The sequence below is a fragment of the Scardinius erythrophthalmus genome, assembly GCF_964197995.2.
Source record: "Scardinius erythrophthalmus genome assembly, chromosome: 3".
Classification (NCBI taxonomy): Eukaryota; Metazoa; Chordata; class Actinopteri; order Cypriniformes; family Leuciscidae; genus Scardinius; species Scardinius erythrophthalmus.
The window spans coordinates 48,978,687-49,005,114 of record NC_138223.1 but is presented as its reverse complement, the minus strand read 5'-3'; the positions used below and the strand labels follow the sequence as shown (position 1 = coordinate 49,005,114).

Genomic DNA, 26,428 nt, shown 5'->3' with positions numbered 1-26,428 from the left:
ATGGGTCCTGCCAGACTCTCTTGAAGACGGGGCGGAGCGGAGTGAACCGGACCACTCTTCGCTGTCTGACGCCAGAAGAGAGCAGCTGTCCAGAAGCGCGTCCACTTCCGCTTCATCCTGAGAGGCGACGGCATCGCGGGCCGTAGCCGGCGGCTGCGCGTCGGGAAGCGGGGGAGGCGAGGGAGAGAGCGAGGCTCACGGGAGGTGCTCCGGCGAGGGCCTGGCTCGAATCTCCGGCTCCGGTGGTCTCTGCGAGCAGCGTTTCTTCTTACGCGGCCCGGAGACAGTTGGAGCGGGTTCTGCATTGAACAAGGCGAGTCGAGCCCGCAGGGTCGACATCGGCAGTTCCTCGCAGAGTTCGCAGCCGCCCGAAGACAAGGCAACGGCTGCATGGTCACGTCCCAGGCAGAGAGCGCAGACCACGTGGCGGTCTCTGTCGCTGAGCGGAGAGCGGCATGAACCGCATGAAACTCGAGGCATTTTGAAACAAACACCTAGCTCTTTTAGTGAGTGCTGCAAGAAAAACACACACAAGCAAGCGAGAAAGGATATATCGCCGGATAGCTGAGCTGGCACGGCAGGCTGAAGGCGGCGAAGATTCGACCGGCTTCCTCAGGCTGTCCTAGGCTGGCTCGTTGCTGGTTTCGACGGCGACGGCGTCTCTCAGAGTGCAGCGATGCGAAGAGCTTCGCTGAAGAGACAGAAATCAGAGAATTAAGCCTCCGAGCCCTGTTTTTATACGCTCTGACGCCGCCCCTGCGCGTGCCCTGATTGGGCGTGACGTCACGCGGGGCTCACTGGTAGGCTTAAGCAGTTGCCGCGCGGCAGCCAATGAGCATGCAGTATTGCCCGCTCTAGCTCTGCTGTGCCGCCTGCTGCACTGCGTTGACAAATTATGAAAAATTAAGGATAATTTTTTGGCTTCAGTATCTCGAGAAAAGATGACTTTTCCCGTAGCGTAAGTTCCTTACGCAATACGAGAGAACCTCTCGTAAGAGAACTACAACTTTATTCAGACACAGCCTTAGATGAACTGAAGATAAAATACATGAACTCTCTGAAGATCTGATGAAACAACTCCACAAACAGCATTACCAGCTTCACTTATTACTAACCAGACTGACTTTATTTCTGTCACGTCTACAGAAGATCTTATTGAGAATTAACAGAGGTTTAGATGTTGATGAATGATTGTTTCGTTTGACGTCACCATTGATCACACATCTCTCATTCATCAACTCTGTACGGATGAGCATGGCCTGTTATGATTGGCCAGATTAAAAAACACATCTAATGGGATAATCTTTTTTTTCTTCCATCCTTTTATTTTGGGTTAAAAAAAAACAACCCAAAATATTCACAGACAAATTCAGGGTGATTTACAAATATGTGACAATTTGCAAATGCAGGAAATGTAATTTTTTTTTTTTTTTTAAATGTCACCACGTTTTGCATTTGGGAATAAAATTCTGTGCATATCAATTAGGTTATGCATTTTGGAATTGTATTTTGTAAATATATTTATATTGAGACTATACCTTTGTACTGGTGTTTTCAGAATGTTTTTATAAGATATATATTTAATTTATAATATAATATATGTATAATACAGTACATATAATGTGTTTTCATGGACATATTTATATTTAGACTATGACTTCATATTGGTGTTTTCATAAGTTTATCTCTGCAGACCCCTGCTACAACTACACTGTGCTGGACAATCCATGGAGATCCATCAATAATATAAATGCTTCAGTCATAAACTGTGACGACGCATCTGTCTCCTGGAGCGGCTGGTATCGTCTCTTCATTAACAACACTAGCGCTCATATTCCAGACACGTGTGTTGCTGAGTACAGCTGTGGCACTAATATCGCACTGTGGATACGTGGTGGACACCCAACAGTAACAGATGGAGTCGTCACTCGAGATGTCTGCGGTTACGCTGGGAGTTACTGCTGCTATTTCGGGTCTTTTCCCATTAACGTCAAAGCCTGTCCAGACGATTATTATGTCTATGAGCTAGTTAGTCCAACTGTGGACTGTTCAGCATACTGTGCAGGTAATTATATTCACACAAGCTCTTTCTACACACTCATGATATTTGTGTCTCTGTTCATTAATCACTATTCATCCAAATTTTCAGACACTGGCAGCATTAACACCAGCTCTACAACTGTCACACCAGTGACCATCTCACCTGGTAATGTTACACACTGAGTCTCTATTGGCTTATTTTCTGAGTGTTTTCTAATGTATGTAGGCTACAGATCGGGGCTGCACTTCCCAGAAGCATCGTAAGCCTAAGTTGATTGTAGATGTGTGCTTGTGTCAGAAGAATAAAATACTTACTCTACCAGTAAAATACATTGTAAAAAAATAAATAAAAAAAACTGAAGAAAAAAAAACAGTAACACCCAACAGTAACAGATGGAGTCGTCACTCGAGATGTCTGTGGTAATGATGGGAGTTACTGCTGCTATTTTGGGTCTTTTCCCATTAAAGTCAAAGCCTGTCCATACAATTATGTCGTCTATGGGCTGGTTAGAACAACTCTCTGCAATCTTGCATACTGTGCAAGTAATTATATTCACATGAGCTCTTTCTACACACTCATGATATTTGTGTCTCCATGTCTGTCTATATTTAAAGATGATTTTCTGATTGTTTCAGGAATATCTGCATTGTTTTCTATGGCAATGACATTGCATTAGTAGGCATACGACAAATACAACAACAGCAACATGGAGGGGTTTGCAACACAGATGTTGTCTTCCATTTTACAACATGGAAATGTGTATCCGACACGCTGGACTACTGCGTCTTCTGTGGCAGCAGCAGAACCGGGATATGCACAAAAATCAGATTTGGACTGACAGTCTGAGTGTAGCCTTAGAAACGCTTTGAACATCATAAAAAATCAGAAGTAGTAGTAGTAAAATCTTTATTTGTCCCTTTACAGGGCAATTTAAGTAGCTTCAACCTCACAAACATACAAATTTTTATAAAACAGAAAACATCACAAACATTATGAAAACATCACAAACCCCGGGCATTTATAATGATTCTTCATATAGCTACTAATAAAATTCACGGTACCTTTATCTTTGTTTCAAATAAGTATTTACACTCATAACTGCATTTGAAACAAAAGACCTAGAAGTTTTAACGGTCCTCCACTTTGGCACTCTATATCGCTTTCCTGAGGGAAGCAGTTCAAATTCTAAAAACAAAATGTGAGATGTATCCTCTAGGATAGTCAAAGACTTCCTAAGAACATTTCTCTCACACAAAGCAGACAAACCCAGCTGTACAGATCCTGTAATCTTTGACCCTAAATTAATAATGCGCAGAAGCTGGGATCTACTTTTAACATTTAATCCATTAAACCAACAGATCATAGCAAAGGTCAAAACAGTTAACCTTTAATAAAAGATCTATAAAACATTATCAATATAGATTTATCCACTTCAAAGGACTTAAGCTTCCTCAATAAATATAACTGTTTTTGTGCTTTCGATATGATAAGATTTGTGTTTTCCACCCACCTAAGTTTATCATCAATTAATGTACCCAAATACTTATATGAACTGACCTTCTCAACCTCTTTACCCGCAATAACTACTTTAGATGGAGTTCCGACAGAATTATAATATTCTATAGTCATATCCTTAGTTTTGGAGATGTTAATTTGTAAATGAAAACTCTCACACCAATCCAAAAAATATTTCAAAATGGGCCCATGCTCTGTGTCACCTTGCTTTAACAGACTCAGCACCACTGTAGCATCGGCATATTTAATAATATGTCTGTCTGGATATTGACTTCTGCACCTATCTGTATATAAAATTTATAATAAAGGTGAAAGAATACAGCCTTGGGGACAGCCCACTGAAGAATACAGTTCCCGGGAATGTTCTCCATTTGCCCGTACTATTTGAGATCTTCTGGTCAGAAAATCTAAAATCCAGGCCACCAAACCCTTAGGAACATCAAATTCAGAAAGCAAACATTCAGCTAAAAGAATTGGTTGAATAGTGTTAAACACTGAAGAAAAATCTATAAATAATAAAAGAGCATGATGCTTGCCGATATCCACATGTTTATATATGTAATTTAAGAGTGTCAGAGTGGCATCCGACACACTCCTATTTCTCCTATAGGCAAATTGTAGCGGATCCATCAGCTGACTAGTATGCTCTACGAGCCAAAATGTAATAATTCTCTCAAAACACTTCATTAATAATGATGTTAAAGAAATTAGTCTAAAATCGTTCATTTGTTTGGCGTTGGTCTTTTTAGGAATCGGTACAATAATGGATTTTTTTTCCACACTGAGGGTACTCTCTGTAATTTCAATGAGGTCTGAAAAATGAAATGACTAATATCACAGAGCTGATAAGCACAGCTCTTCAAAACTCTCCCACTGACTTTATCAGGCCCAGGGCTTTTATTTTGTTGGGTGGTCTGAAAAACCCTCAAAACAGAAGCTTTATCAATTTGCAGATATTCCTCTGTTTTCAAACCAGAATAAAAATCCCTACTCGTTTTATTAAAATCGTGTGTATCGAATCGCCTAAAAAAAATCATTAAATTCATTTGCTATCTCTCCCTTTTCTATCCTAGACTCAGTCAAAGTAATTCCAGTAGATTCTTTATTTTTTGCTCCAGCCATTACTTTTATTTCTTTCCATGCTGACTGAATATTTACCTTAATAAACTTCTCCTCCACTGATGCCTTATATTTCATTTTTGCCCTCCTAATTTTTCGTTTTACTTCCTTATTAACCTGCCTCTTTTCTAAATCTGATCCTTGGTAAAAAACCTGTTTCTTCTCATTTAAAACATGTTTCAATGATTTTGTCACCCAAGGCTTATTATTTGAGTAGATTGTTACATTTTTCCTAGGTATCACAGACTCTTCACAAAAGTGAATATAAGAACTCACAACATCAGCTAGGTCATCATTGTCTACACAAGAAGTTTTAAAAATATCTCATTCAGTCCGATCAAAACAGTCTTGTAACTGTAAGATATTATCATCAGTCCATCTTTGAAATGACCTAATGACTGGCCTTGTTCTCTGCAACACTGGTTTATAACATGGTTGCAAAGAGACTGCATTATGGTCTGCACAACCAATTGGGGGTCTGGAAAAGGATTTATATGCGTTCGGTATTGACCCATAACATAAATCAAGTGTTTTTTGATGACGTGTAGGACAGTCAATATATTGCTGGAAATTTAAAACTCCCTCCAAAGAACATTTGTTAAAATCCCCCATAATAAAATGGGGAGCATCCGGTGAACACAACTGATACCGCTGCACCACCTGACTGATGATATCCGTTGCCTTCTGAACATCAGACTTTGGGTGAATATATATCACTGAAACAAAAAGTTGCTGAAATTCTCTTGGCAAATAAAAAGGCCGGATAGATACAGTCAATAGTTCTATATCAGCAGTACACATTTCCTCACGTACAATCACTGTCTTTGCCCACTGATTGTTCACGTACAAACAGACACCTCCTCCTTGAGACTTCCCTGTGACTGAAGGGTCACGGTCCAGCCGTAGAGGTGCCCCAAACCCGTCCAAAGACAGCTCGGTGTCACAATCCCTCCCGTTTAACCAGGTCTCTGTCAATGCAATCATGAAATGTCGAAGCATTTCAACACTGTTCAAAGAATATGCACGTACAGTCGATCATATTACGTGAAATGTCGGCGCATTTCAAAACTGTACAAATAAGGGCCACCACTCGTAGCTGGTTTTACAACGTGGGGCTTCACTCAGTTTGTTAAGAGTGAGATTAACTTTAAGGAAGCGACAGCTTTAAGCTGTAATAGATGAAACAATGGCGATCTCGGCGGATCGTCTGTGTGCGAATTTATCTGGGCACACAACACAACAGGTTCTCTTACGAGAGGTTCTCTCGTATTGCGTAGTTGCTTACGCTACGGGAAAGCCTTTCTTTCTCGAGATACTGAAGCCAAAAATTATCCTTAATTTTTATAATCTTGTCAACGCAGTGCGGCAGCCTGCAGACCTAGGGCAAGCTTACTAGCGTGCCCATTGGCTGCCCTGCGGCAACTGCAGCAGCCTACCGCTGAGCCCTTGGCGTGACGTCACGACCAATGAGCGCGCTTGGCGCGCTTAATGCGTCACAGCCCGCGAAAAAAGGGGTGTGGCCTAGCGTATATAAACAGGGCTCGGAGGCTGCTTTTCTGATTTCTGTCTTTTCAGCGAAGCTCTTCGCATCGCTGCTCTCTGAGGAAGCCGCCGTCGAAACAAGCGACCAGCACGCCGAGGATCTCAGCCTGAGGACGCCGGCCCCTTCGCCGCCTTCAGCCTTCCCTGCCTGCTTCGCTATCCGGCGAATATATCCTTTTACCGCTCTGTGTTGTATGTGTTTTGTGTGTTCGCCCCGCGACACACTCTGCATCTAAAAGAGCGCGAGGCGTTGTTGCAAATGCCTCGCTCATCCTGTGGCTCGTGCAGAGCCTCGCTCAGCGATGGAGACCGCCACGTGGTTTGCGCTCTCTGCCTGGGCTTCGACCACGCAGCCCGCGCCCTCTCCTCGGGCGGCTGCGAACAGTGTGAGGACTTGCCGATGTCGACCCTGCGGGCTCGACTCGCCATGTTTGATGATCCTCCACCTTCCCCGGCTGCCTCTTCAGGGCCGCGAAAGAAGAAACGCCGCTCTCAAAGGCCTCCCGAGCCGGTGGTTATAGCTGAGCGCTCGCCGGAGCCCCTCCCGCGAGCCTCGCTCTCTCCTTCTCCCCCGCCCTTCACCGACGCGCAGCGGCCGGCCACTGCCCGCACTGCCGTCGCCTCAGGGGATGAAGCTGTTGACGCCGCTGACAGCTGCTCTCTGCTTGCTTCGGACAGCGAGGAGTGGTCGGGCTCTCACCGCTCCGCCTCCTCGACTCCTGAGTCTGGCAGGTCCCGCTCCAGTGTCGACGCGGAGCTTATCCGCCTCCTCACCAAAGCGGTCGACCGACTGGGATTAGACTGGTCCCCACCCAAGGAGCCCGCGCCTAACCGACTCGACGGGTGTTTTCTGCCTAGCCGCCGCCAAGCGCCAGCCTCTAGGTCAGCACCCTTCCTGCCTGAGCTCCACGCGGAGCTATCGAAGTCGTGGAACGCGCCCTTCTCCGCTAGACTCCGCTCGTCTGTCTCCTCGGCTCTCTCCCAGGTGGACTGGGCCGCCGAGAAAGGCTATACCGGCATCCCTTCCGTTGAGGAAGCGGTGGCAACGCACCTTTGCCCGCCGTCTGCTAGATGGCGCTCAAAGTCTGCCCTACCGTCCAAAGCCTGCAGGACCACATCAGCTCTCGCCGGCCGCGCATTCGCCGCCTCCGGCCAAGCTGCTTCCGCCCTGCACTCGATGGCTGTTCTTCAGATCCTGCAAGCCGACCTCCTCCGCGAATTGGACAAGAAGGGCTCGGATCATACAGCCTTAACAGATCTGCGCAGCGCGACGGACCTTTCGCTCCGCGCTACCAAGACCGCTGCACAAGCCATCGGCAGATCTATGGCCGCGCTCACCGTCATCGACAGACACTTATGGTTGACGCTGGCGGATATGAGTGAGTCAGAATGCGCTGTTTTCCTCAACGCCCCTCTCTCGCCCACCGGCCTCTTCGGCTCTGCGGTCAGCGGGATTGTGGACCGCTTCTCTGAAGTACAGAAGGCGTCGCAGGCTATGAATCTCTTCCTGCCCCGCCGCTCGAGCCCAGCCGCAGGCCGCTCTCAAGCTCAGCCTCCTGCGCGCAGCTCCACACAGCGCTCGTCTCGGCCACCAACCGCTTCGCAGCGACGCCAGGGCGGCCGCCCTAGGTCGCGCTCGACCAGCCGTCACAGACCGCCGCCCCCCCGGGGTCCGCGTCCCAAGATAACGCTGAAGTCTGAGCCCGCGAAGTCCTCCTAGCACCCGCAGGGAGGAAAAGATGGCTGAGTCCCGCTGCGGCCGGACCGCCATCAAAATGCCCAGCTCTGTCAGTCCCCTCAGTACAGGCTACTGCAGCAGCTTACACCGCAGCCAACGAGCCAGTAACACCACTCGCTCGCCTGCACACAAACGCCGTTTTTACGGCGGCCCAAATAAATCTCAGAAAGACTGTAAATTCGGGTTTTCCGGCTCCGGCCGAAGGTGTTGTAAGTGTAGAAAATGTGCCCACTCCCACGTGCTCACTGCTTCACACAAACACGGTCCCCATGGTAACGCGTTCAGAGCGCTCTCTCATAAAGCGGTCACACGCCGCTCGAGTAATAAGTGTAGTAAATGTGCCCACAACTCTGTGCTCACATCTACCTGTAACTAGCTCTGCCACTCGGTTACCCCGGGCAACAGCGGCTCAGGCCGAGAGTGTTATAAGTGTAGAAAATGTGCCCACTCCCATGTGCTCACTGCTTCACACAAACAGGGTCCCCATGGTAACGCGCACAGAGCGCTCTCTCATGAAGCGGACGCAAGCCGCTCGAGTATTAAGTGTAGAAAATGTGCCCACAACCTTGTGCTCACACCTACCCGCTGCTCGCTCTGCCAGCCAGTTACCTTGGGTCACGGACCCTCTAAAGCTCCCAAACACTGGCCGTGTCATAAGTGTAAACTCTGCGCCCGCTCACGAGCACGCGCACTCACTTGTAGACATTATAATCCCCACGCCACTCTCGCGCCTGGGATGTTTGACAGCAAATCACGCTCCATCCGATGGGACCGAGCTACTGAACGCTGTACAGTCGGCCAATACTGTTTACCAGCCCCCGTGTTCGAGCACCAGCGGCGCGCGCGCCGCGCCATCCTCTCTGATACAGGTTCCCCATCCCGCGCAGCGCGGCGATCTGAGCCCAGAGACCATTCGACCCCTAGCTATGCATGCGGAAGCATGGGAAGCGATTCAGGGCGCGTCAGAATGGGTGCTGAATACTATAAAACACGGCTATTCGCTTCAATTCGCTCGTCGCCCTCCGCGCTTTACAGCACAGACGGAGACGAGAGTGAGTTCAGAAGCTGCGCACCTGCTTCAAGCAGAAATAGCGAAGCTGCTGCGCAAAGGGGCTATAGAACAGGTTCATCCTTCTCTGAGCGAGTCGGGCTTTTACAGCCGCTACTTCCTCGTGCCCAAGAAGGACGGAGCGTTCAGACCTATTTTAGATCTGAGACATCTGAACAAAGCCCTCATGAGACGGCCGTTCAAAATGATCACAACCAGAAAAATCCTCGCGCAGATTCGCCCAGGAGACTGGTTTATCTCTCTCGATCTAAAAGACGCATACTTTCAGATCCAGATAACTCCCCGTCACAGGCCATTCTTGAGATTCGCCTTCAACGGTCGAGTATATCAGTACACAGTCCTGCCGTTCGTGCCTGTCTTTGGCACCCCGTACATTTACGAAATGCATGGACACGGCCCTCGCTCCCCTGAGAAAACAGGGAATGCGAATACTGAATTATCTGGACGATTGGCTTATTCTAGCGCAGTCAGAGACGGAACTTGTGTCTCACAGAACAGCGCTTCTCAGCCATCTGGAGGAGCTGGGTCTCTCGGTCAACTGGACCAAGAGCTCGCTATCGCCCCGTCAGTCAATTTCCTTTCTTGGAATAGAACTGGACTCGGTGGCTATGACGGCCAGACTGTCGGAGCAGCGAGCGCGCCGCATCCGCCTCCTCGCCGCATCCCTCCAAATAGGCAGCCGGGTTCCGCTGAGGATATTCCAGCGTATCTTGGGGCATATGGCCTCAGCTGCAGCAGCGCTCCAGCTGGGTTTACTGCGCATGCGCCCGCTTCAACGCTGGCTGAAAATGCGCGTGCCCCACCGAGCCTGGGCGGCCGGCGGCTTGCGAGTCAGAGTGAATCAGGGCTGCATTTCAGCCCTGCAGCCCTGGCTGGCAGCCGAATGGTATCTCACGGGAGTGACTATGGGAGTGATTTCACACCGGAAAGTTGTCTCGACAGACGCTTCCAACCTAGGTTGGGGAGCGCTCTTCGAAGGCAGACCGGTCTATGGCCGCTGGTCAGACCAGGAGAATCTCCTACACATAAACTGTCTAGAGATGCTCGCGGTCGAGAAAGCGCTCAAACACTTCCTCCCATTCCTCCACGGTCACCATGTTCTAGTCCGCACGGACAATACATCGGTAGTGGCCTATGTGAATCGCCAGGGCGGTGTCAGATCAAAGACGCTCTGCGCTCTGCACCCTGGCGGAACGCCTCTACGAGGCGGCTCTACATGTCGAAATGGTCAGTGTTTAACAGATGGTGCACTGCTAAGGGGCTCGATCCACAGACATGTGGGGTATCGCGAATACTGTGTTTCCTTCAAGAGCTACTGGACGCGGGCAGGTCCCCCTCCACGCTCAAAGTCTATGTTGCGGCCATTTCAGCGCTCTCTGTTTCAGAGCGGGGCCGCGCATTAGGAAGGAACGAGCTCGTCATCCGCTTCCTTAGGGGAGCCAGGAGGATGAACCCCCCGCGACCCCCCTCGGTTCCTATGTGGGATCTTTCTCTGGTCTTGGAGGCCCTGAGAGCGCATCCCTTCGAACCCTTGGAAACTGTGGATATGAAATACCTCACGCTCAAAACCGTTTTTCTGATAGCACTGTCCTCAGTCAAACGAGTGGGAGACCTTCACGCGTTATCTGTTAACGCCGCGTGCCTCGAGTTCGGACCTAATGACTCCAAAGTCATTCTCAGACCGAGGCATGGGTACGTTCCAAAAATTTTGGGCACTCCCTTCAGAGCACAGGTCATTTCCCGCTCAGCCCTGCCGACGCACGGCAGCGAGGCCGATAGTAATCTCCTCTTCCCGGTCAGGGCGTTGAGAAACTACATTTCACGGTCCGCCGCTTTCAGGCACTCGGAACAGCTCTTTGTTTCGTTTGGTGGGCGCACCAAGGGTCTCGCCGCCTCGAAACACAGCCTTTCCAGATGGATAGTGGACGCTATTGCTGCTGCTTATGCGTCTAAAGACCTGCAGTGCCCATTGGGCATTCGAGCTCATTCCACCAGAGGCATGGCCTCGTCGTGGGCATGGTCCAGCGGGATTCCCATTCATGACATTTGTGCAGCGGCAGGCTGGGCCTCCCCCTCCACATTTGTTAGGTTTTACAACCTGGATGTTCCCGCCTTGCAGGCGAAAGTGTTATCAGTCTAAGTCTCGCGTATGCCAGCCCACTATCTGTGCGCGGGCTACGTTGTGTGATTTAGCTCTACTGGTTGAGCTGCACTATGCAGGGAATTGTCAGTTCGGACCGGCCGTGCCGCTCCTAACCCCCTAGTGTGTGCTTATGTACGGCGCTAGCCCTCTTCGGGCCGCCCGGCTCTCTGCTATCACGTTCCCCGGGCTCTCCCTGGGACTCATTCAGTGGATGCCGGGCGCGCACGGCGTTGACAAGGGCGTTCCCGTAGCGTAAGCAACTACGCAATACGAGAGAACCTCTCGTAAGAGAACGTTTCGGTTACTCACGTAACCTCTGTTCTCTCTAGAAGAGGGAACGAGTATTGCGTAGCCCGCCGTGCTCGCGCCACGAGCTCATTTCGCTTCATGCGACAGAAACCAGAGAAGCAGCCTCCGAGCCCTGTTTATATACGCTAGGCCACACCCCTTTTTTCGCGGGCTGTGACGCATTAAGCGCGCCAAGCGCGCTCATTGGTCGTGACGTCACGCCAAGGGCTCAGCGGTAGGCTGCTGCAGTTGCCGCAGGGCAGCCAATGGGCACGCTAGTAAGCTTGCCCTAGGTCTGCAGGCTGCCGCACTGCGTTGACAAGATTATAAAAATTAAGGATAATTTTTGGCTTCAGTATCTCGAGAAAGAAAGGCTTTCCCGTAGCGTAAGCAACTACGCAATACTCGTTCCCTCTTCTAGAGAGAACAGAGGTTACGTGAGTAACCGAAACGGTTCTTAACAGTTTCAGTGTCAAGTTTTACTTGAACACGACTTTAAATAACTCCTATTCAATTACACTCGGACACGCGCAGTGTTTACACAAGAATTCATTGTGTGACTTTAAAATGCAAAATATGATTTCATTAAACCGCACATTAAATAAAGTAAATCTGGTTAGTTTTAAGTGAAGCTGGTAATAAGTGTACGGCCATGCATTTCACCTTTTTGTTTGGCAAAATGACATCAGCAGAGGTCAAATCTTGACATCAAATTGACATCAACACTTTGACGTCAATATGACTTTCATTTTTGACCTATTTCGTGACGTCATTTTGACATCAATGTTGATGTCATATTGATGTTAAATTGACGTCAAGGTGCCCACTGGGTCAGCCATATTATTATTTTTTAGTGTGTGTGTTTGTGTATCTAGATACAGATGATCAGAGGTGGAAAGAGTGCTTATATCTACATGAGCTCTTTTTAGTGTGTGTTTAATTCATTAGTATTCATCAGTCATCATTTTTTTTAGCTGTTATATCACTCTAAAAAGTTTAACTATGATTTACTCAATTTTTTTGGTGAAACATTTTTACACTTAAAAAAATTGAGTAAATTTTAAAGCTGTGAGATCAATAAAATATACTGTATGAATTGAGGAAATGCAAGTAAAAAGATTAAGTTAATCTGAATTTTAAGTTTAAGTTTTAAGATTAAGTAGCTGCAGTCCGCAGTTTTTCCTCTTTGTCACCATCTCTGTTCGAAATCTGCAACTGCAGTTATTCGCGGAATTATCAACTTTACGTGTGTTGTACTTTATTTTATGTTAGTTGTTTCAACCAATTTTCAAGCACTGCCTGCTAACTTAGCTAGTTAGCTAGCGCGACTTCGTCAGTTAAGAGTTCGGTAATGAATCGCTGCCACCTTTATAGCAACTTTTATTTAATTTAATTTTTTGGGATATACTAACTTTTCATTATGTTTTATTGTCTTGAGTGAAGCGGCTTGTGAGAACAATGCTGGACCTCTAGGATTGTTATGGCTATCACCAGTCCTGTCTGTTTCATGGATCACCTGCCCCTGGTTTTTGCTTTTCTTGTTCACACAAGCACACATTTTTGTTGTCTGTCATTGTTTAATAAAAATAGTTTATTTGAAAACCTTCATTTGTATCAGCAATGCTTAAATTCGTTTTTAATCTGTTATAGTTTTGATAATGTGTATGGCTTAATATTAAAATGATATTCTTAGTCTTAACATGATAATGTTTCACGTTGTGGTCCTGGGGTGGCCACTTTCATCAGAAGAAGTGAGCTAGCTTAAGCGAACTCTGAACGGACCGCCACGGCAGACCTCTTTGCGTGATCACGAAGGTAGGCTAATGGCTGAATCAAAATTTATAAGCAAAATCACGGGAATCAATAGCCTAATACAGCCCAGTTGTGCTAAAATAAATATCATGAGACGTCCATCATCAGATGAATGATATGGAAAAGTTAAGTTAGAGCCGCTAAAGCCAGTGCTAGTACCCATGCGAACATGAACACTAAGCTTTTCCCTCCAAAAATATAGCCTAAAACTTGTCTCCAAATGCAAAACTGACATTAACAAAATGCAATAACAGCTGAAAAAGTACTTGGGGTGTGTTTTATTTTATATTTACCGTTCAATAATGCAATCGCTGCTGTCTGTCCCATAGAAGAGCATGACAGCCAGCGTATGTTTTAGAACTATTGGGGCTTACATGAACCACGTGACAGCCATAGCGGCGACATCAAAGAGTGTCGCAACTCTTTCTCTCTATGGCTCTGGCAATCACAGATTATACTTTTTGGAAGTATGACCAACATAAGAATTTTCACCGGAAAATGTCGTCTGAACAAGTAAGTAACATCCACTTTTGTTCTGACCAACTAAGGGGAAAAAAGCATTGCAGTAAATCGCGCCGATTAAATCTAACGATCGCTTATATCACGTCAAACCGTGCAAATTATACTTTGTTCTCAAATTGTTAATGTTAACAACATCAGTGATTGCGTGACTATATTTAATGCCCTTCTGATATTTGTCCTTGTTCTCGCATGGGCCGGTTACAGTCTCTTTTTTTCTCCGAAGTCTTTCGTGTTTTACAACGGGTGAATCTCCAGTTGTCACTGGTGATTGTCATTTGAACCTTTCTGGATCCGCCATCAAATTGATAAGTTTAATTATATCAAGTACTGTGAGAAAAGGCTATAAATCTCCACCTCCAACATCCTCACACGCAATATACCCTACTAGGCGAGACTCCTTCTTTGTGTGCACATATGTGACGTAATGACACAAAGACATGCTCGAATTTCCCACGGAAATCCACCAGTACCACTGGAGTTAAATACATTATTACAAGCTTACGATTTTGAATCGAGCTACGGCAAACAGAGAGTTCTGAACTCTGGCTGGTTATGTACTTGCACAAAAAATGATTTTGGATCATTTTTAACCCAAAAAAGCTACGGACTGCAGCTTTAAGTAAAAAAGTAATATTCAGAGATTTTATTAAGTTAATAAAGTTAAATATTACTTTAATATTTACTAAGCCACAGAATTATTTTTTAGAGATTACTCACACCATCACCAGCACCGGTACAACAGTCACACCAGAGACGACCTCAGCTGGTAATGTAGTCTGATGTTTCCTCTGTTCTATTGTGTTTTGTCTGAATTTTTGTGGATCTGTAGAATTGAACAGATGTGAGTGTTTAAGTTTCTAGATACAAACACAGGATAAAAGAGTGTGTGAAATGTTTACAAGCTGTGTTTTACAAGAAATTTGCTTATTAATTACCATTCATCCAAACTTTCAGATGTTGGCAGCTTTAACACTAGCTATTACACCAGATACCATCTCAACTTGTAATGTAACACACTGTGCTCTGAATACCATGTGATGAGGTCATTTCAGTTAAGAAATATAATGTAGGATAGATGTTAAAGGCAGGGTAGGTATGGATTTTCTAAAAAAAAAAAAAACATTCCAAATTTGTTTAAACTGTCTTTATATACCAATACATAATTAAAATGTAAGTACTCTGAAAAAGAGAGTATATAAATCGAGTGTCTTTAGACCTCTCACGACTGTTGTAAACACAGCTCATTATTTCCATTCACTCCACCCCCTCCCTTCTGGGCTCCTTCCAAAGCCACGCCCCCAAAACACATGAACGCGACGCCAAATGCTCAGGCTCAGCTGGAAGACGCATTTATTTACCTGAGACGAGTTGAGAGGAACGAGAGCAGTGCATGCAGTGACGTCAGAATCACATGTAATAAAATACCTAACTTTATCAGTATGAATATATACAAATAAGATGGCTTTTAGTACTCACTATCAAGCTAGCATATCGATACTGGTAAAGTTTAAAATATATTTTGTTTGATTCGGTAACGAGCTATATTTATAGGTAACGAGCTATATTTATAGGTAACAAGCTATATTTATAAGGCAAAGCTAAAAACAGGTTGCATTGATACACGTTTTTCCATTACCATCAGTTACACTGCGATGAAGGTGAATTTCGTGTAAGATTCATAACATATACAGTGTTTTGCATGTAAGAGTTTCCATGATGAAAACATTGTTGACACTGATGAGGACTAACTTTACACTCCGGAGACAAGTAGCCTACAGCATCGTCGGTTTGAGGACAGGTCCGGGGTCGAGGGCGAAGCAGAGGAGGTCGTTTTGAACTTTGAATGCTCTTTCTCTGCCATAATTTTACTCTTCATAGGTTCCGCGCCTCTCTTGCACTCCTCAAATCAAACGGGTTCGCGCATATGGGCAGATCTTGTAGCAACAGGGGTGGTAGCCATGGTTGCGAGAGAGAGTGACAGTCGCCCAAACCAATCAATTGTTTCGTCCCGGATGGAAATAATGAGCTGTGTTTATTGCAGATTAAAAGGTCTACAGTCACTCGATTTTTATACTCTCTTTTTCAGAGCACTTACATTTTAATTATGTATATGAATATATGATATATGAATATATGATCATATATACATATATGCAGGTGTTTGTCGTTCTCCATAAACATTTGCAATTGCTGATAAAACACAAAATGAAAGTAAAGGGTCAAGAGCCCAACTAAAGCAAACACTGATCTCCATAATGATGACCTCAAACCAAACATTTTCAATAAGACATCAACATCTAAACCTCTGTTAATTCTCAATAAGATCTTCTGTAGACATGCCAGAAATAAAGTCAGTCTGGTTAGTAATAAGTGAAGCTGGTAATGCTGTTGGTGGAGTTGTTTAATCAGATCTTCAGAGAGTTAATGTATTTTTTCATCAGTTTAAGGCTGTTTCTGAATAAAGTTTTAGTTTGTGTTCTTATTACTCTTTCGAAAGATGATTGAAAGAATGTTTCAGGAACATCACACTAACCTTTAAGTAACATTCTAGTAACATTAAGGAAACTGGACATTTTTATGTTCTTGGAATGTTAGAAATCACAATCCTATAATGTTGAATTTTAAATGAAAATTAAGTTGAAAGAACGTTTGAGGAACATTATACCTTTTAAAACACGTTCCTCTAACGTCAAGAAAACTGGACATTTTTCACGTTCCCAGAATCAACACTGAATATTTGGAGAACGTTCTTATAACAAAAGTCTGTTAGCTGGGACTGCATGCACACATTAGCATAGCTATTGAAAACTTTGCCCTTGAAAATAAATGAATGCATCTGTCACAAACTGCTCTGAGACACAAAGGTTGAGGATCCAAATGCAGTGTTTATTGAACAGAGTAATCCAAAGACATAATCCAAACTACAGGCAAGGTCAAACACAGGCAAGCAGTGCATACAAACAAACACAACAAGGCAGGGAATACGGCCAAAAGAGTAATCCACGGTACAGACAAGAAATCCAAAACCAAGAGACATGAAACCAGGGAGAATGCTCGGAATTACAGTGTAACACTAAACAAGACTTCACAGGGAATGAATGTGAAAACCAGGCTATTATAGGGTGAGTAAACAAGATGAGACACAGGTGAATGTGATCATGGCTGATTAGTCTTGAATGACAATAGTCTGATGTGGAGTGCCCTCTGGTGGCTCTCATGGGCACTCCAGCGGGTGACTGTTACAGCATCATTCAAGTTATGCAGCTAAACACGGTAACCCTGTTGAAAGCACAAATGCTTATTTCACTTGAACCATTTCTCATATACATAGCGTAGACTGTGTATCCTCACATCAATTACATACAACAGACCACTTGCTGCGCCATAAACACAATTACATAAACTCTGCAGCTTAAATGCTTAGTAAATCACGCCACAGACTTTTAAAGGGGTCCTATTCGCTTTTTCAACTTTAGTTAGTGTGTGATGTTGCTGTTTGAGCATAAAAAGATCTGTACAATTTATCGAACATTTATCGAAGGCAGGCTAGTCCCAGTGCTTATAAACCTCACTCCTCTGATCTCAAGCGGCGCTCTAGCCACTGATGCTAGACGCTGCAGCCATAACCTCCTTGTTAGAGCACCTGACGCCCACGCCAGAGACACGGGTTTGGGGTCCGGAAGGAGTGAGTGAGGGATTACACATGGTTCTGAATGTGGCTTTCAAGATAAACTCCTCCTAATGAAACATCTGAGCCTGATTTAATTTTCCATCTGTTATTGTTGCAGTTGCTTTACAGCCGGTCACTTCCACAACATTTACTAGTTCAATTTCTACAGGTGAGGATGATGATAACCCGTCCGTTTACACGTTCTTTCAACTGTATCCGATTCATGTGTTTACACTTGCCATTCTATCTGAAACATCGCACATGCTTAAAGGGTTAAATTATCTTGCATAGATGGAATGCTTGATGCTAGCGAAAAATGCGAAAACTCGAAAAATGCTTGATGCTAGCTCTGCAATATATGCTAAGTTCGCCAAACATCACCATGATTTTGAGGCAGAGGAGGACGAAAAGTGGCATCATTGCAGCCTGCGCATATGCTTCAGTTACTGTGTGCAAGAGAGATCTCAGTACTGGCGGGAGCATATTGTGTTTAAATATTGGCTTTAACGAGGAGCAATGGCGTTTGTCCACATTCCTCTCCTACGACGACACAACGTTTCGTCCGGCCACCCATCACTTTGCAGATGCGCTTTGGGGCTGCTCTCATCATTAAACCGCGGAGACGTTGCCTAATGCTTCAGAAAATCCAATCTGCCTATTTACATGACAGTCGCCATTAAGATGAGCAACATTAAGTTGTGTGCCATTGGGTAAGTTGTGTCAAAATGGAGGCCCACTGTCTTAGACTTTGAAAACCCCTGGGTTAATGTGTTGCTGGACTAAGATGTGGCTTTCAAAAAATATTCTCTTAATAATTGTCTTCATGGAGTACAGCATCTGAATCTGATCTAACATCGGTTTCCATCTGTTATTGTTTTAGTTGCTTTACAGCATCACTTTGCCATCACTTCCACAGGATCGACCAGTTCTACTTCTACAGGTGAGGATGAAGTTTTACTGGACTGATATTGAAATGCAACCCTACATAATTAATGTCTTCATGAAGAACACAGAATTTAATTTCTGACTTGGCATCTCTTTCCATCTCGTAAATTTTACAGGTCATTTGCTGACAATGTATTCCACAACATCTATCAGTCCCTCTACTGCAGGTGAGCATGTTGCCGGACTGAAATGTAGCTTTCAACAGAAGCCCTTATTAATAATTATCTTCATAAAGAACACTGAAATGCAGCATTTGAGTCTGATTTAGCATCTGTTTCCATATGTTTTTCTTTCAGTGTCTTTCCAGGCAGTCACTTCCACAACATCTACTAGTTCTACATCTACAGGTGAGGATGTTGTACTGGACTGTGATATTAAAATGCAACCCCCCATAATTAATGTCTTCATGAAGAACAAATAACTTCCTTAAAATAGGACTTGGCATCTCTTCCCATCTTGTAAATTTGACAGGTCATTTGCTGACAATGTCTTCCACAACATCTATCAGTCCCACTACTGCAGGTGAGCATGTTGCCGGACTGAAATGTAGCTCTCAAAAGCAGCTCCTCCTAACAATTGTCTTCACTGAGAACACAGTAATTCAGCATCTGAGTCTGATTTAGCATCTATTTCTATCTGCTATTGTTTCAGTTACTTTACAGCCGGTCACTTCCACAACATCTACTAGTTCTACATCTACAGGTGAGGATGACTCTAGACTGAATATGGCCTTTTAAAAGAAACCCTCATGAAGAACACAGTTCATCATCTGAGTTTGATTTAACACAGTGTTTCCCATACACTGATTTATTTGTGGTGGCCTGCCACAATATCAACATAGACCACCACAAATAGATTTCAGTACCTCCCATTCATTAAGTAGACTGTGGTGACCAGAAAATAGATTTAAATTTCTCATAATAACATAAAAAGTCTTTGATGTTGAGTTTTGCACCATTGCTGTTAAACAAACTAAAATCGAAGCACGAAAAGACTGTCCTTATTAAAAGGATGTCTGTTTGCGCTGTGCAAAAATAAGTGCGCACTTCGTGCGATCAGCACATGATCAGCTCCGCGGGTTCGATTCTCAATACCGGTTCACAGTAGCTGCGTTTCCATTACCCTTAAAATTGCGCAAATTAATAATGCAAATTGAACATACAACCAACGGAAACACGTAATTTCGCAAAAACTCCCGTATCTCGTGAAAAAGTTTTAACGCTCACATGAGGTGGTTTTTCAGGCAATTTGAAAAAGGAATATTTAGCAAAAATGCAATGTAAACAGTTTTTTCCACATTTACAGGTCACCTGGCATCAATCTTCACATGATCATTCTTTAAAGAAGGTGCGGTTTGTTTAGACAAAAGAGAAGACAAAGTTATTTGTTAAACTGTACATTATTCTTTATGAACTATTCAATCGGAAATTCTGAATCCACAGTTCTTTTTTGAAATCGTGTACTATGACCTCACAGAAACACCTCATACATTCTGCTCCCAGTATAATGGGGAATCCTTGCCATTAATGCTTGGATAATGCACATTTCTTATTTCATCTTTATTTAGACACATATAGATCAAGAATCAGCCTGTGAATGTCAACAATGGTGACAATTATAAAGCATGTTGCAGTGCATTCTGGGTACCACCAATCAAAACTCATTCATCGCTCAAATCATGCATTGCTGCATGAATAAATAATGAAGTAAATTTTATTGTTAATTTCATTTATTCTTACTATTTTAAATTAATACCGATCGGCGTTCATATGGGAACCACCAGCAGGGTGTTAAAAGTAACACTGAAGCAGTGTTAGAGTTAATTAGATAAGTGATTAACTGAGTGATGATTGTTCGATTATTGAAGACACCTGATGTTAACAAGCAGAATCACTGGAGAAAAGAGAAACAAAAGAACTACAACTGACTTCAAGACACAGCTTTGAAATCTCTATTATTACAAACCAGTTTTGACCTTATTTCTATCAATCATCTAAAGAGTATATTTTTGACAATTAAGTTTTAGATATTGATATTTTATTGCAAATGTTTGGTCACCATTATGGTATAAGTGTTTCCTTTAGTTGAGCAGTTTGACTCTTTATATTTTCTTTATAATCTCAACAATGGTGACATGCTTCATACAGTAATGCATGCTGGGAGCCATTAGATTTATAATATGGTGGCTCCCAACATGCATTGCTGCATAAAGCATGTCACCATTGTTGAGATTCATATGCTAATTCTTGATGTCTTTGTGTGTCTAAAATGATTTTCCCCACAATGTGTTTTTAAAATCACAATTCAAGATGTCTGATCGATGGTAATAAATTATTGTTGGTGAAAATAATTTATTAACAACCAAGAAAAAAATTGGACAGTGATGAGATAAGTAAATCATTCTACTTCATGATGGTTCAAACTATATCACCTGATCATCTTTGTTTCTGACTTCCTTTGTAACAAAAGATGTGTTTTGGTAAACACTGTTACAAAGACCAGAAACTTGCATAAAACCAACAAGTGTCAAACTGACCAACTAAATGAAACACTGATCATCATAATGGTGACTTTACAAAACCTATTATTTTCAATAAACCATCAACATCTACACTTCTATTAATTGTAATTGGTAATAAGTGAAGCTGGTAAAGCTGTTTGTGGAGTTGTTTAATCCTCCTCTGCTGAGATCTTCACAGATTTAATGTCATCTTTTATCTTCAGTTGATTTATTCTCCGGAAGTCAGTTGTAGTTCTTGTTTTTCTCTTTTCATCAGTGATTCTGATTGTTATCATTAGGTGTCTTCAATGCTCAATAATTGCCTGATTGAAATGTAGCTTTCAACAGAAGACCTTATTAATAATTATCTTCATAAAGAACACTGAAATGCAGCATTTGAGTTTGATTTAGCATCTGTTTCCATATGTTTTTTCTTTCAGTGTCTTTCCAGGCAGTCACTTCCACAACATCTACTAGTTCTACTTCTACAGGTGAGGATGATGTACTGGACTGATATTAAAATACAACCCTGCATAATTAATGTCTTCATGAAGAACAATGAAGTTCCTTAAAATAGGACTTGGCATCTCTTCCCATCTTGTAAATTTTACAGGTCATTTGCTGACAATGTCTTCCACAACATCTATCAGTCCCACTACTGCAGGTGAGCATGTTGCCGGACTGAAATGTAGCTCTCAAAAGCAGCTCCTCCTAACAATTGTCTTCACGGAGAATACCACAACATCACCCAGTCCCACTCAAATGAAAGGAAAGGAATTTAAAAGGAATTTTATTCTGAAATAAATTTAAAATGATTTCATATGACTTTTCTCATTCCAGGTCTGATTATCACACTGCAGGACGAATGCAATGTAAGTTGTTGCAGGGTAAATTTCTGTAACAACAGCTCAATAATGCAAAATAATGTGTACTGTTTTGTATTATTGTCAGTGTTGTTGTTTATAATATGTAGTAGAATTTTAGAGCAATTAACTTTCATTTGACTTCAAATACTCCACAGTGCACACATGTTCAGTTTTCAGTTTATTTTTAAAGCTCAATTGTGATTTCAGAGTCAGACCATGGGGCGATGTGTAGAAAATCTTCTTGACCGGATAGAGAACATTACAGATGAAGTGCTCCCCTTGACCGTAAGACAAAAATGACAAAATAATCATTATTTGTCACTTACATAAATTGTCCTGTAGCCAATGCTTTCTTTTGTTTCAACGTTTACAAATAATTCTATTTATATGATTACTAAAATAGGATGTGAAAACAATTTTTAATATGGTCCTCAACGCATCAGAGAAGGTATTAGTGTCATCATCTGCTGACCCAAATAAACTGGTGTCAGATGGAAACCGTGTGTTGAAAGCCAGTGAGAAGCTGGTGTCCATGCTGGTGAAGCCAACAGACACATATGCCAATGTCAGTTTTTATCTTGACACTGTGGGTAAGTGAAAAACAAACTATGAATACTGTGAAATTACTGACTTAATGTGCTCAAGTCTAGATGACCTTTTGACTTTTTTAGATGGCCTAATTGTTAATACGGATAAATTTACATAACTGTATTTTTTAATCAGAGGTTGAAGTCTTCATCGTTGGACCAAATGCAACCTTAGATAAAATCCCTCGACTTAACACAACAAATTCTTCTGTGGACATTGATCTCATTGGGATTGCCAAGAACAACGATGACAGTATGTGACAAGTTTTAGTTTGATTAAATGAACAAGAAAACTATAAAAGAGACATCACTAACGACAATAAAAAAGAACGTTGATTTGGTTTATTGCATGTAAGCTTCTGTTTGTCACACAGGATCAGCTGCTGTGGCTTTCATGAGTTATAACACAATGGAGAATCTACTGAAGCCCGACTTCTTCAACACATCAAATGACACGATTAAAACCATGATGTCCACTGTGATCTCAGCGACTCTTCCCAAAACCACCAACACTAAACTCACCAAACCAGTCAACTTCACCCTCAAACACATCAGAGTGAGAGACTGACATGTGTTTTTGTCCAACCTGAGAACTGAAGAACATCTGAAAACATTTTCTGCATGTTATTTCTTCTTTTTGCAGGAGTTTGACCTCATCGGTTCTCTGTCCTGTGTGTACTGGAATATCAGCGAGTGGATTGTAGATGGTTGTTCTGTTTTAGAGACCAACAGCAGCTACACTGTGTGTTCCTGTGTTCATCTGTCCACATTCGCTCTCATCATGCAAACCGGCCGTCCACCAGAGGTACGAGAACATTTATAGTGAGCATTGAAGCACAGATTTGGCACTCATGTACTCTGACATGTTTTCTCAGAGCGACTCACTGATGGACCTGTTGAATTTGGTGTGTGTGATCGTGGGGCTGGTGTTCTTCAGCTTGGCCCTGTTGACCTTTACCCTTTGTCAGTGGAGTCCTAGAGTGAATAATGTGGCTCGAATCAACATCTGCATCAGTCTACTGTTGGCTCACCTTCTGTTCCTGCTCACACAACAGTTCCTGAGCCTCATACGCCCTCATCAGGTGAGAATGATGAAGGAGCCCTACAGCTCAGCACAGTCTCACTGAGAATCATCATAACCGTCTCTCATGATCTCCAGGTGTTGTGTGCCGTGATATCAGGTGTGCTGCACTTCCTCTTTCTCTCCGGCTTTGTGTGGATGTTCATTGAAGCTGTGCTGCTCTTCATCTGTGTGAAGAACCTATCACAGATCAGCTCCAAAAGGAGGGGGGTGCTTAGAAGTGGATTCCTGTGTGTGATTGGATATACGGTTCCTCTGGTTGTGGTGGCCGTGTCTGCTGTGGTGGATCCTAAAGGCTACGGAAGTGAACAGTGAGTTTAATTTGAGTGACTCATTGCTCAAAATCTTCATCCATGTTTGTTCATTGATTATTTGGCTATATCTTCCTCGAAAAAGGTGCTGGATTAAAATCGATGAAGGTTTTATCTGGAGTTTTCTGGGACCGGTTTGCATGATTCTATCAGTAAACACATTTCTTGTTTAATTTTGCTCATGACTTTGTATTAAATGGAAAACAATTGGATACATTTTTTTTTTTTTTTACTTTGCAGTCAAACACAATTCTTTTCATCAAGATCATCATCAATCTGAACTCAACTCTCAAAAATCTGAACGCTGAAGTTTCACAGATGAAACAAACCAAGTAACAAACATGATTGAATTGCTCTATTAAAAAAAGAACATGTAGTCAAGTAAAACACATTAACCCTCTTTTTTCTGTTTCTCTGCAGGATTATGGTATTTAAAACACTGGCTCAGTTTGTGATTCTTGGATGCTCCTGGATTCTGGGTTTCTTCACTAATGGCAGTAAGGAGCTGGAGATCCTCTTCCTGATCTTGAACTCCCAGCAGGGAACCTTCATCTTCCTGATTTATTGTGTACTCAATGATGAGGTCAGATATTTTACATCCTACTAAGTAAACCATTTCAGCGTCTCCAGAGACAGTATAAGGAAGAAACTACGGTGACGCATTGCTGCCACATACATATTATTTTTCCACTCAATTCGCTAGTTGCCTGTGGCTGCCATTTTGGATTTCGGATCAGCGAGTGTACGCGTAGACACTTCCGGTTTCGCATTACGCCCGGTGCAGGGAGCCGGAGAAAGCCGAAAATTATCTTTAATAGTTGTTTATAGAATCAATTATCACTTAAAATACTACTAAGATCCATATTACTATCACACGAGCCAATGGAAATGCAGGATGCATAGTCAGATTAATGAATGAAATACAACTGTTCATGAACAGAAGATTGTATTTGACTCATGCTGCATACACATACGCAATGACAATTATGCCTACTGTAAATATAGAGTTACAACTATGATTAGAGTTGTTTGGATAAAATGCACCGTGAACATTCACGTTTGCCCTGTGATAGGCTACAATTTATCTCCATAAATACTATTTTCTCAATTCTGCGCATATATTTTTACTTACTTGCATCAGTTGCTCGATCAATATTATCATCACATATTTTACATTTACATTTTTAACTGTAGGTACCACAAACAATTGAATATAGGTAAGTTTGTGTATATTTTACACGTAGTAAAATACTGTATGTGCTGCTTATAAACACCAGACAGATAATGATTTATGAAACAGATCTTTACTCATCTCACTTGCACACAATAAATGCAGTAATAGAAAGCATAGAAACACACAGGTGAAATACACTGAAAATTATATGCATTTAAAAATGTGGTCGGGTTGAAGTCATCCCTCAGGATGTTCTGCATCCACTCGGCCCGTACCGCAGCGTCAATGGGGAATGCATGAAAGATGACTTCTCTGTTGTAACGTGACAAAATGGCACATAACGGCACACAACGATGAAGTGCTGAGGCTGTCACCCTCTGAAAGGCAAATCACCTCTCTTGAATCCTAAAAAGACTCATTGTGAAAAAATATCTCTGTGGTAATGGAACTCGGTCGCTGTTGTCTCTCGCTCTCGCTGTATCCCGCTCTCACTGTCAGATCACCGGAAGTACTGGCCCACACACTCAAAAATGGCCGCCGTGGTGTGAGTGTGTGCTGCAAGCTCAGTCTGCTGGCCCAATGTTTTTGCTTAACTGAGGTCATTGTGACATAATTTTTCCACTACAAAACGATTTTCTTCAAGGATCTATTAGAGTTATATCAAGATAAGCAAACTAAACCAATCTCCAACTTCAAACCAACAAGTTATTGGAACATATTCTTCTCTTTGTGCGAGTGGGAAGAAACCGGCCTCTCAATGGGTGATGAAACAATTACTCTCCAAAGTATTTTGGACATGATGCAGCAAATGAAGCTGGAGATGATTTCACACTTGGATGCCAAAATTGATTCACTTGGAGCCAACCTGGCCAAAATAGATGGATCGCTTCAAATGTTTGGAGAGCAGGTTATCGAGCTGGAGCAGAGAGTCAGCTCAAATGAGGATGATATAACAGAGCTGGTCAAACGGGTAAAAGTGCTTGAAAAGGAAAACACTGAGCTGAAATCATGGGCAGAGGACGCGGAGAACCGAAGCAGACGCTCTAATCTACGATTCATCGGCATTCCAGAGAGGGCAGAGGCCAGAGATATCCTTGGCTTCGTGAGACACTTGATTCTACAGCTTCTAGGTGAAGCGAATTTCTCCTCTCCTCCGGTGATTGAGCGTTGTCATCGTACAGGTATGCAGGACAACTCCAGAGCCAAGGGTCCCAGGCCGATCCTGGTAAAGTTTCACTATTTCCAGGATAAGCTAAAAGTAATGAAACTAGCCAGGGAGAAGAAAGAGTTCCTACAATTCAAAGGAGCTCGTGTTTTCATTTATCCGGACTTCTCCACTGCTCTGGTCCAGAGACGCCGAGGGTTTGATGCGGTTAAGAAAAAGCTTCGTGATCGGGACATTAAGTATGCTCTGATCTATCCTTGCACACTGAGAGTTGCCTTTGCTGGTAAGACACATTTCTTTCGTACTCCTGAGGAAGCTGAGGAATCCCTTGCTGGTGAAC

General features: G+C 43.2%; 2 protein-coding genes across 2 annotated transcripts in view; one reads left to right on the top strand and one right to left on the bottom strand.

Moving 5' to 3' along the window:
- Positions 1–26,428, bottom strand: part of LOC308688228 (GTPase IMAP family member 8) — a 276,763-nt gene that overhangs the window by 151,975 nt on the left and 98,360 nt on the right. The gene's annotated exons all lie outside the window — the stretch shown is intronic.
- Positions 22,195–26,428, top strand: part of LOC308688872 (adhesion G protein-coupled receptor E3-like) — a gene marked incomplete at its 5' end in the record, with an annotated part of 11,533 nt that continues 7,299 nt past the window's right edge. The window contains 9 exons of the mRNA XM_081362312.1: positions 22,195–22,360; positions 22,494–22,610; positions 22,732–22,913; positions 23,001–23,162; positions 23,233–23,439; positions 23,517–23,749; positions 23,835–23,901; positions 23,990–24,081; positions 24,170–24,332. Of these exons, the coding sequence (XP_081218438.1) occupies positions 22,195–22,360; positions 22,494–22,610; positions 22,732–22,913; positions 23,001–23,162; positions 23,233–23,439; positions 23,517–23,749; positions 23,835–23,901; positions 23,990–24,081; positions 24,170–24,332 (1,389 nt within the window). The remainder of the gene's footprint in view (positions 22,361–22,493; positions 22,611–22,731; positions 22,914–23,000; positions 23,163–23,232; positions 23,440–23,516; positions 23,750–23,834; positions 23,902–23,989; positions 24,082–24,169; positions 24,333–26,428) is intronic.